Below are 12,079 nucleotides of genomic sequence, written 5' to 3' on the forward strand. Positions count from 1 at the left end.
GATCAGACAGCTCAGAGATTTTAAGAGGCAGTTAATATCTATTATTTTCCCAAACTGACAGACACACACACACACACACACACACAGAAACACTCCATGCAGTCCTTACAGGAGGAACTTGAGCGATGAGAAGTTGTTCCTCCAGCGTCTGCAATTGCTTTTTCAATTCCGAGTTTTCAGTCTCAAGCTCCTGAATCTGTTTGGAGAAAAGTGAAGTCAATTTTCTCAAGGTGTATGCTAAGAGGGTTTTTTTTAAGGAAGCAATTTTCAGCATGGTGCTTGGTGATGACTGAAGCGGTGTCATTACAGTGGATGTGTCTGAAGAAAGAGGAAAATCTGCGATGTGTTTTGGCAGAAAGGCTCGTAGCTTACTCTTTTCTGCAGGCTCGCTATTTGTTTCCTGGTCTCCACGTCCTTCCCTCCTGACTCCAAGAACTTTTTGTATGCCAGATCGAACGCCTGGCCAATAGTCAAAGTGATCTCTTCTGCCTAAAAAAGCACAGGGAAAACTCAGGGATGTTTAGTCCCAGTTTGACTTGAATGCCCCACTATATTTATCTATATCTATATCTATACAGTGGTACCTTGGCATACAAACGCCCTGCCTTAAGAATAAAAGTCTTGCAAGAAATTTGCCTCGGCATATAAAACATCTTTGGCAAACAAGCAACGAACCGAGTGGAACCACACACCGGCTTGAGCCTTACATGTCCGGGAGCCGTCCAAAACCTGTTTGCTTTAGTGGAAAGACAGGCAAAGTGTTACATCCATCCACCTAACCATCCAAAAAATATTTTTTGTGTGTTTTTTTTCTTTTTTTTTTCTTTGCAAAAAAGCAAGAATGTCGGTAAAAATAAAATGGAGCCGCTTTCATTTTCGTTTTTAAAGCAGGCGGTGCCGAGAGGAATAATAAATTAAGGGTAATTAAGGTTTAATGTCTATTTATTTCATATTTTTGTTCTTTTCTAAATATTTCAATTGTTTTTATATGCAAACATAATTTATATTTAATTATAGTGTGTGAAATGGTTAATATTGGTAATATTCCTGGGTGTCTGGAACGGATTATCTGCATTTACATTATTTCCTATGGGCAAAATGTTTCGCAATACAACATTTCGCCTTGAGCCCTGCAGAGGTACCACTGTATCTATATCTAAAAATGTTCCCTTAATTTTCTGAGCAGTATGTTACTTTATTAATATAACAGCATAACCATGCTATTTTCATTTTCCACACTTTTCTCCCTATAGGAGGTTTTCAGAGTTGATGACTTGAGTTGCATCAATATTTATATTTTACTTCAGGGTCCAAGGTCACCTCTAAGGTCGCCAGATTGTTCGTCAATAGCGTCTAGACCACAACCTTAAAAGGACTTGCCTTGAAGCCAACACAAGATGGCATGCATTGTATATATTCAAGTAAAATTCACAGCACAAAGCATAAATTCCAGTTTAACTCGTGCCAAACTCTCTAAAAGGCTGTAGTTATATCTAAGGTCAGGATAGCAATCTGCGCAATTTCTACATAAATCATAATACAGCCACTGTTCTTTTCAAGCAATTGCATGAACAATAAACAATAAATACGTATCAACTTACACATTTTTCACTGTCGAACACGTAGCAGAGATGTTTGTTAGACTCGGAGTCTTTGCAGATAAATGTAAATATCCTTTTATCTGTTTTATCATCTGCGCAGAAGGATATCCGGTGCAACTGGCAATTGTGCTGCACTTCCTGTGAAGAGAATTTATTAATGAAAATAATAATATAAATATAATAACAACATAATGTCCACCTGAAATGCCATGTGTGGAATTAGATCATTAAAAAGTATTGATAAAAAGTGTGTAACAGGCAACATTCAATTCAATTCAATTCAATTCAATTTTATTTGTATAGCGCTTTTAACGATTTACATCATCACAAAGCAGCAACATAGGTGAAGATAAAATGTTTTCCATCAAAGGCAAGTTTTTGTGACAAAGCACCTTGATGTTTGTAGTTATCTTCAATTTAAAAAAAGACACTTCAGAAAAGACACCCACTTGTTAGAGCAACTAATCTGAAAAAAATGCTTTACTTTGCTAGGGAGCGTCTCCTGTAGATAGGACTATGGAACAATGGGAAAGGTTCCTGAGCAACGGCCGTGTCAGGGTAAGAAGAGAAGCACATGAAGCGATGCACCCATCATGCATAGTGTCCACTGTATGAGCCTGTGGAGGCAGTGTTATGATCTGGGGTTGTTTCGGTTGCTCAGGTCTAGACTCAAGCAACGATGCAAGCAATGATGATCGGCCCAAGCATCCGCCCCATCCCCAGCCGGGCGCGCCAGAAAGACACGTCCAGTCATGACGAAGCCCTAAACTTCTGCCGTATTCAGTGACATCAGCGTCTAGGGCTGTTTAGAGGTCTTGGCGTCCTTAAAAGGCACACAGGTTGTGTGGTGCGCCCGGTGGCGATGGCACAGGTGCTTGGACCTGTTCATGGTTGCTTGCAACTATATTTTATTCAAAGTATATTATAAAATATGCACCGCTGTACCAAAATATGTAGTATAATAGAACCATATACAGTAGTGCAGCTCTATAAAGTTCTATATTATTTAATAAGTACCATAGTACTGTCAAAACTACCATACTATACAGTATAATGGTAAAATGTAAAAAAAAAAAGTTTATTTCACGTTTGTTGTGTGCTCTTTGTTGTATGCCTGAATTGATCGGGTGTTCCTCGGTGTTATAGCTATAACATATGGAAGGATTCTGCAGCATGAGGCATACAGCTGTACTGAAGGGAAGCGATGCTTTAGAAAGAAGGAGGGGTGAAGGCAGAAGATGAATCACCAGACAAAAAACATCAATACAACAACAGCGTAAATTCTATTAAAAGATGAAAACACACCAGCTGTTCCTGTATCAGATATAACACTGAGCATCTGCACACTGATCCAGATGAAAGAATCGCACATCATATACACAATAACTGTGTCTGAATTTAATATGGTACTGCACTATGTTCAGCAGTGTTTTACAATTCTTCCTGTTACATGACATAAAAAAACTTCTTTTAGACATCAGAGAGATGAATCTAAAAGATGAGGTAGTAACGAAAGCTGTCTCTTGGAGAGGCTGCATTCCGATGAGTCCTGCAGATAAGTATCACAGTGAGACGGTAGATAAAAATCAATACGAATGCTCACTTCTCTCGTGCCCAGGAAGGGGTGTAGATCAAACATATACACACAGAGAGAAAGAGAAACACAGATTACAAAGCAGATACATAGTGACATAAACACACCTTTGATTTGGGATCTAGTATCTTCACTCCATAGATTGAGATTTGCAACTCCACTTTGGGGATCTTCTGTCCCTCTGACTTCTTGATATGTCTTTGAAACTGCAAACAAAACAAAACAGTGTTCAGAACAGTGTAAGAAGTTCAGACTCAACAGGTCTACATGGACCGGGCTTTGTGCACAGCGATATTGCACGATCTGAAATCGAACAGAAAGTCTTGCCGAAGAGTGGATGTTATTCTAACAGCAAATGAGGAACTGGATGGATCATTTGGAATGTGATGTTCAAATTGTACATAGTTTTGGCCATATAGTGTAAATAAGTCTATCCATGATTTAACCTAAACATTTATTCATTTTTGTATCTATTTATCCAATTGGAAAAAAGTTCAGTGGTTACGGCATTGGACTGCGGGTTCGAGAGGTTCCAGGTGCAAAGACCACGACCACCAAGTTCTCCCTGTTGGGCCCTTGAGCAGGGCCCTTAACCCTCAACTTCTCGGATGTATAATAAGATAAAAATATGTTAGTCGCTCTGGATAAAGCCATCAGCCAAATATGTAAATGTAAATACACTACCAGTCAAAAGTTTGCACACCTTATAACTCCATGGTCAATCCTGGTTTAATTTCTTTCTACGCTGTAAAGAAAATGCTGAAGGCGTCCAAAATGTCTCCTTTGAACAGTTCATATTGAGATTTATCTGCTACTTATTATCTGTAAAGCTTCATAACAGCTCTAATCTGAGGTGCTGTTTGGTAATTGGTGATTTCTGAGGCTGGGGACTCTAAATGACCTTCTCCTCTGCAGCAAAGGTAAGTTCCATCATGGTGCTTGATGGGTTTTGCAAGTAATGCACTTGACAATATTGTTCTCGCAAGAACTATTTTAGAACATTTGATTATTCTGGTTATTTTTTTATGACATGAAGGTCACACATTTTCTATGTCCTACAGTAGAACAGGAAAGAATTCAAAACTATGAAATAACAATTATGTAATTATGTTATCAAGTTCTTCATTTTGGGGGAGCACTCAATGGTTCTACATAAAACCTATCCATCCTTCCAGGCATGCATCCATCCATTCACTCATCAATGTCTTTTTCTCAGTAGCAGTACATCCATCAACCTTACCATCCATCCATTTTATATATACATTCATGTCCTTAGACGCATTCATTCTGGAACCCTAAATGGCTCTTTGGTTTTAAAGCATTGAAATCCATCCATCCATCCATCCATTCATCCAACCATTCAATAATCTATCCAAGGTCTAATCCATCAGTGCATTGACGTGCATTGACGTCTATCTATCTAGGTATCCATCCATCCATCCATCCATTTATCTAAGTGTCCTCCCATCCAGTTAAGTAACTTCCATCCATTTATCCATGATGTAGAATAATCTGAAAGGCAGCTTTACAGAGCAGACCACTCTATACAATGGGAAAATAACAGAAGCACTTCTGCAGTTATTACACACCATTTATCGAGGCTGTTGAGGGAACTCTGAGATTTGTGAGAACACTGAGAACACAGAGAACAGGTGGCTCAGCTGGCACCACCATTCATTCAGGTTAATACGTTTCAGGACAGCTATTCCTGGCTGTGTCTGCAGCACGGTCAGCGCGAGGATGTCCTCACACAGCCTCAGTCATTAAGCACTCACTAACCTTGAGTTTTCGTACTGCATCTCTCACCACCTCGGATCCTTTGGGCTGATCGACCTCTGTGTTCCCCAGAAACTGAGGACGAAAAAAATACCAAAGTAAACAATGTGAGAAGTGTGCAGCATCAGGGGAAGAGTAAAGCTGGAATTAGACATATGAAACAATGTTAATGTTTTTCATACTGTTCTAACTTCAGTTGATACCCACTGATAAATAAATAATGTACCAGACACGGGGAAGAGCTTCATGTTTAGTGGAAATTTCATAAAGGAAATGCCACAGTGAGAGAACAGCACTGCCTGCTAATATTTTACTCTCGATTAGAATTTCAAAGTTATTAAAAATAAAGTAGACCTTTGATAATGACTTCAAAGCACAAGGCTGTGTCATTCTGCTTACAGTGCAGCAACACACTGCGCACCTGATCTGAGAGCAGTTACCCCAGAAGTGCTGCTGACAGTGTGTTAAACACCGTCTAGACAAAACGCTTGACTTCAACCCCTTTCCCAGCTTTCTCACTGCCTGTCCTAGGCTTGAAACATAGTGTCTCACGTCTCTCCCGGTCATGCTGGATGATTACGATAACCTAATGCTCCTTTCCAACCAGCCCATTCAGCTGCCCCCTGAGCCATCCGCTAAGCTGTCCTCGAATAAATGGGATTGTACACGCCCATTTCCCAGCTTGTTTATTACACCACGGCATAATGCAGAAATCAGAACACAGGAAGAAAAAAACAATAGGTTTAACAGTAATACAGTACAAGTAATGCTTACACCACACTAATTAAGTATGCATACTGTTGCTGCAACAATACAGAATTGAACTTCTTTTATTTAGATACCATGAATATTGTCTGAGCGGTGTTACGGTTCACTCGTGTGGCCACTGTGAGCTGCTATTCACTCTTCAGAAAAGCACTGAACCACCGTTTGCGTCCAGGGAAGGCGTAACACTAACTGCCATCCCCGCCAAACCACAATCCCTCCCCCAGATGTCTCAGACATTTAGTTACTGTATAAAACACTTTTTATGAGCGTACTTCGCAGAATGGCTTCGGGCAACTTTAATAATTGAATACAGGTCACATGTTAAATAAAAAACATATTAAATTGATACAAAATATTAAAATGAGATCTAAATTACAAGGGATACTCTACTATACTCTCAGTCATTCCCTGTCTTTTATACTGTCTATAGCACTTCTTCTGTACAGGGTCACAGGGTGCCAGTCTATTACGAGGCACATGCATGCACACACACACACTCACTCACTTACGCTACGGGCAATTTGGACCTTCTATTTTTTCACATCCTAATGCATGCCTTTGGAGTGTTGGAGGAAACCCACCAATCACAGAGAGGACATGCAAACTTGACACACACAGCCCTGAAGGCGACAACTAAACGCATGAGTCGAAATGCAAAGTAAATTAAAACACATCAGACATTTCTTCTTCACTTTTCCCCATTTTCACTCTCTGGATGTTCTAAAATGCAGAGATTAATGGCTGTAAACCTGGATTTGGAACACACGGCCAATTTAGCGTACAGGGCTTTGCAAAACCGTCTAATGTATTCTGAGGTTGATTTGAAACAGGCAGCCAGCACACTGATGCTCAAACAGGTGGATTATAACACACTCTTTCTGGTTGCAGCTGTAATTTGTCTCCTTTGTGTTTTGGTACGTGACAAACTTTAGACTATAAAATAAAGCAGACCAATTAATGGAGTGAGTCACATAAAGACTTTGTCTGCGGCCTGTGTGGTCTAACGATGATGAGTCTAATTAGGGCTGTATGAAAAACTGCTTCAACGTATAAAAACCAAAAAAAAAGACCATATTTTTAGAGCATCTCAAGTTTTTTTTTATGTAGATAGATGAACATGGTGTTTCATGGTGTTTTTGGAGAGGGGACCGACAGGAATTGAATTAGGAAAGAGCTGCTATGAGTCACAATACAAATTATGTAATCCTAAACGACATCCATTATTTCTATTTACATCTCAAATGCCATTTCATACATCAAACATAATTGGGTGCCAAATTCGGGAAATGAAAGCATGACTGGCAGCCATCGAGGAGAGCATGCTCAGAGTGGAGAGCCTGGTATTATACTAGAAATGCAAATGGGATTCAAGAATGGGGGGGGGGGGGGGGGTAATTGTTTTACGCTGTACAGGTGACAATTATTGTAAGCAGGCGCGCCAACATAATGCGTCAGAATAAAAAAAATATTTTCACTTTATTTAATGTGTCTTTTGTCGATGAGAGCAAGGTGGAGTTCAGCAAATCGGATTTCGCTCCCTGATGGTGCTGTGGTTATTGAACACTAGAAGCTTTCTCGGAGGTATTCCAAATTAAAATGTGCTGTTCCTGCAGCGTAACTGAACTAACTAAAACTAACTAAATACCTTTTTGAATTTTGACATATCTTTTGTGTAAGTATTTTTCTTTAGATCGGCGTTCCACTACGTCTGCATCAGTATTATCCATTTTTTTTTTTAGAGTTAAAAATAAGGTTATGGGCCCCCAGGTGGCGCAGTGGTAAAGTGCTCGCCCTATCATATGGAGATCGCGAGTTCGATTCCCAGGTGATGCTGTATCCTCTTGCAGCCGGGGACCTAGAGAGAGCTGATTGGCTGAACTCTCTAGACGGGGGGTGATGGGAGGCACTTCGCGCTCTCACATCAATCATGGCTCTACAGTCGATCACGAGCGTCTGTGAGCTCACGCAAGCAGAAGGAGCGCATACAGTAGCGCTGTCCTCCGAGTGTGTTACGCCGCCCCTAACGGTGCGTAAGCGAGCAGTTGGAAAAGATGCGGTCGGCTGGTGCACATGGTTCGGAGGAAACGTGTGATGTGCTTCGGCCCTCCCGACTGAGTGGTAGTAGTAGCCTTAATGTGGAGCCCCCTAGTGACGGGAGGAATTAGATTAAATTAGGGAGAAAATCATGGAAAAATCCCCCAAGATAGGTTTATTTTGACATATCAAAAATGTAGAGGTTTTTTTTTTTATTAAGCTTGTTGGTGTGTGTGATGCGAAACTTTTCTATGTTAACTTGCTAGAAGCAGATGGCTTAGGAAGGTAAATCTGTGAATTTTTTCTTTTGCATTTGTTAACTTCAGAGATTGTTGTGGGTGAAGATCAATTGTTTCTGAGATAAAAAGAACATGCTGTTGGATTTATTAAAGTCAAGGATCACCTGTGGGTCAGTGCCCTGTTCATTCACACGGGGAGAAAGATGGATTTTTTTTTTTTTTTTAATAAACAGCACTGGGGAACTTGTTATATTTAATTTCGTTTATATAGTTGGTTGCTGTCTGTGTGCATGGAGTTTGCATGTTCTCCCCGTGCTTGGTGGGTTTCCAAATTGCCCACAGTGTGTGACTGAGTGTGTGTTGTGTGCCCTGCAATGGATTGACACACATTTGCTTGCATGTTACTTCCATGTTATTAAACTTGATACACAAAGTTGACAATTTTCAATCCTATTGCTTCATACGCTGTGCGATGAACCTCAAACGCCTTTCAGGACATCATAACTGAGATAAGTCGAAATGATGAGAACATGACAGAGTTAAGATTATATTTCATCCTAAAGGTTATGACAATCGAGGTTTCCCAGACAGCGTGGGATGAACACTGTGGCGCTCAGAGTGGATGACATCCTGTTCCACATCACTGATCACTCCTGCAGCTGAAAGGTCGAACATTTATCCATCGGTGAACCTATCGACAGGTTTTCCCACGTCGGACCGATATCTAATCATTTGAATCGAACAGGCACTTCAATCTCATCATAACACACAGGGTGGAAAATCTGTTCGTCTTCATCCATCACCTGGAACAATGTGACAGAACAACAATTCCAGCTCCTGCTGAGAGGGACGCTTTGGCAGCTCAGCTACAGCTGGTACCGGACATTTTCCTGTTCGTGGCTTCAATAAGACATCTGAGAGGATGTACACTGGAGGAGAAAAGGCTCTCATGGTCGAACAGCAGGTGTAGCAGGAAAGAAAGAGAAATATAAAAAAATACATTGTTTGCTTTTCTCTTTGTGTGTGTGTGTGTGTGTGTGTGTGTGTGTGTGTGTGTGTGTGTGTGTGTGTGTGTGTGCACCTAAATAATAATCCATCATCTCTTTGCTTGTTTGTTTGCCATTCTGGGTGATATTTTGCTTTTTTTTATTATTACTCTGTTCTGTTCTCAAATAACAAGCAGATAAGAAAGGGCTTTGATTGAACAGAGAAGCTATACATCGGCGAACGAAGCAGAACACAACAAAGAGCTTTGAAATGAGAAAATGAGAATAAAAGCAGATAAGCATCTGCTGTGATTCAGTGGCACCGCAACGCTGAGACTTAGAGTCAAATATTCAAGGATACTCCATAAAGACAGTGTTTCTTAATAAGAACGATAAGAAGTCTTGCCTAGCTGTTGATGGTACATGACTTAATAACCGCTCCGAACTGTGTGTAAAGAGAAATGGGAAAATGGAGGGAAAAATAAAAGAATATGTTCGGCATCTGAATGCACTGAAGATGAAAACCGCACATTATTTATTTAATTATTTTATTTATTAATCAGTCGATTAATCTATCTTTTTAAAATTTCAATCAGAACCACATATTTATTTATAACTTCCTTTATCTATCTATCTATCTATCTATCTATCTATCTATCTATCTATCTATCTATCTATCTATCTATCTATCTATCTTTAAAAATCCCAATTTAATTCAATTTTATTTGTATAGCGCTTTTAGCAATTTTCATTGCCGCAAAGCAATGCGAATTTGAATTGCCAATCAAAACTGCACATCATATTCACTGACACATTAATTTATTTTCGATATTTCATTAATCTATCCATCCATCCATGCATTTTTAAGTCCCAATCAAAACTTCCTTCCTTCCTATCTATCTATCTATCTATCTATCTATCTATCTATCTGTCCGTCCGTCCGTCCATCCGTCCGTCCGTCCATCCCGGCCGTGCATTTTTGCAAATCCTTTGAGTTAAAAAAAAAAAAAAATTCAAAACTTTTCCACATTACTTTTTTTCTTTCTTCGTGTATCATTAAAAACTAATAATAAAAAAAAACTAAAAAGAAATATTTATACATGTTACAGTTTTGTTCTGTATGTACTGTAATCTTCAGCATTAACTACATGTTTATATGTCGCAGGCACAATTCCGTGCTGTCATTCAGTTATTCATGATTAAGTCCTCCTACAACAGTTCACTCTGAAACATACACTGGATCACAAAAACACACAGGGAATAAATGAAGACCATTCTGGTGGCAGTAGTAGCTTTATACATATTACATTATGAAATAAATATTGTACAAAGTCCAGAGGAGGGCAGAGAAAAATTAGGCGAAGTGCTTAGAGGAGGCAACACTCGAGACAATAAAAAAATCTCTGAAGAACCACATTAATTATGAATTATTACAATAGATTTATGAACTACACTTCAGTTTGATTTCTCATTAAAGTCTCATTAGACTAAAATAAACATAAAATGAGAAGTAACTATATTATATAAGTTGTGTGCAAGGTTTCATGGAGAACTTGGTATAGAGTTGTCATGACCCAGAAAAAAGGGGGGACGGTGGGGGACTCTAAGGGCCCCGGAGTGACAGGGCAGTGAAAAGGGCTGGTTTAGTCAAGATGGGTGATCAGTAAATAGGTCTTTAAGGAACCCAGAACCCTTTTTCAGCACCATGGGTTGCCAGATTGGGCAGTTTACCTGAATATTGAGGTTGGTGTTTTTGGAAGACATGTTGGCTTTTAAAATATAACTTCATGCTGTGTTGTGTTATGTCATAATATATTCAGAATATAGTCAGGTTTTAAGGGTTGCAGTCCCCTGTTTATTGTCTTACACTTTGTAATTCATTTTATGTCTCTGTTTAGTGATCGGAACTAAACAGTTCAAAATGCTGATGTACGCGTGTGTGTGTGTGTGTGTGTGTGAATATGAGCTACATTAAGTATCCTAGTTATGATTCGGAGGATTTTTACCACGGTCTAGGGGGGATTCTCTGAGTGTTACCTGGCAACCCTGGTTATACCAGCTGGGAGCAGGTTTGTAAATGTTATAGCTTGGTTATTTGTGCATTCTGTGGTTTTGTACCATTTGTAAGACCTTCTCTCACTCTGTGTTCGGGACATACAAGTGGCGTTCAAGTCAAATTGGGACTTTTTGTAAATGAAGGCATAAAACCTGCGCTCGACATGATTCCTTTCCACATATTTGGGCCAACGAAGGAGCTTTAGAGAGGCCAGTGGTTCAGACATGATTATGGCTCCGGCGAACTCGTACTTTTCAAGCACTAGTGGAACACTGGGATAAGAGCTTCAGTGCAGAGAGAGATTATATGAAGAAATAAAGGTCAGCAAAAACTGCACAAACAAAATATCCTGGTTTGACATGAAGCCCTTTGCATCTGAACTACAACACGGTTTGTCTTTGTGTTTATTAAAGTCTTCTGAAAGATCCTAAAAGCACCAGGTCATAGAAGTCAAGGCTAGCAGCAGTCACAGTGGACATAAATGGAAAATCTGACTGAATCTGCTTGTATGGGGAATTGAAATGTCGTGCCATCACTAATCAAGACAACAGAGCTGATGAGGGTCTTAAGTACAGTATGTGTAGGATAATGTTCCTAAAAAAACATGGAAGAAAAACAAAATGAAGACTTTGGAGTGGCCTAGTCAAAGTCCTGACCTAAATCCTATTGAGATGTTGTAGCATAACCTTAAAAAGGCGGTTCATGCTAGAAAACCCTTAAATAAAGCTAAATTACAACAATTCTGCAAAGATGAGTGGGCCAAAATTCCTCCAGAGCGCTGTAAAAGACTCGTTGCAAGTTATCGCAAACGCTTGATTGCAGTTATTGCTGCTAAGGGTGGCCCAACCAGTTATTAGGTTCAGGGGGCAATTACTTTTTCACACAGGGCAATGTAGGTTTGGATTTTTTTTCTCCCTAAATAATAAAACCATCATTTAAAAACTGCATTTTGTGTTTACTTATGTTATCTTTGACTAATAGTTAAATGTGTTTGATGATCAGAAACATTTAAGTGTGACAAACAT

At 39.5% G+C, this 12,079-nt stretch overlaps 1 protein-coding gene across 6 annotated transcripts in view; it reads right to left on the reverse strand.

Moving 5' to 3' along the window:
- gulp1a (GULP PTB domain containing engulfment adaptor 1a) overlaps positions 1-12,079 on the reverse strand; it is a 153,204-nt gene that overhangs the window by 9,433 nt on the left and 131,692 nt on the right. For all 6 annotated transcript variants that reach the window (XM_053496822.1, XM_053496818.1, XM_053496816.1 and 3 more), the window contains 5 exons: positions 4,975-5,046; positions 3,303-3,401; positions 1,602-1,739; positions 373-489; positions 110-196 (listed from right to left, as the gene is read on the reverse strand). In XM_053496822.1, coding sequence (XP_053352797.1) covers positions 110-196; positions 373-489; positions 1,602-1,739; positions 3,303-3,401; positions 4,975-5,046 — 513 coding nt within the window. The remainder of the gene's footprint in view (positions 1-109; positions 197-372; positions 490-1,601; positions 1,740-3,302; positions 3,402-4,974; positions 5,047-12,079) is intronic.

Source organism: Clarias gariepinus, chromosome 5, assembly GCF_024256425.1.
Source record: "Clarias gariepinus isolate MV-2021 ecotype Netherlands chromosome 5, CGAR_prim_01v2, whole genome shotgun sequence".
In the NCBI taxonomy this organism is placed as follows: domain Eukaryota; kingdom Metazoa; phylum Chordata; class Actinopteri; order Siluriformes; family Clariidae; genus Clarias; species Clarias gariepinus.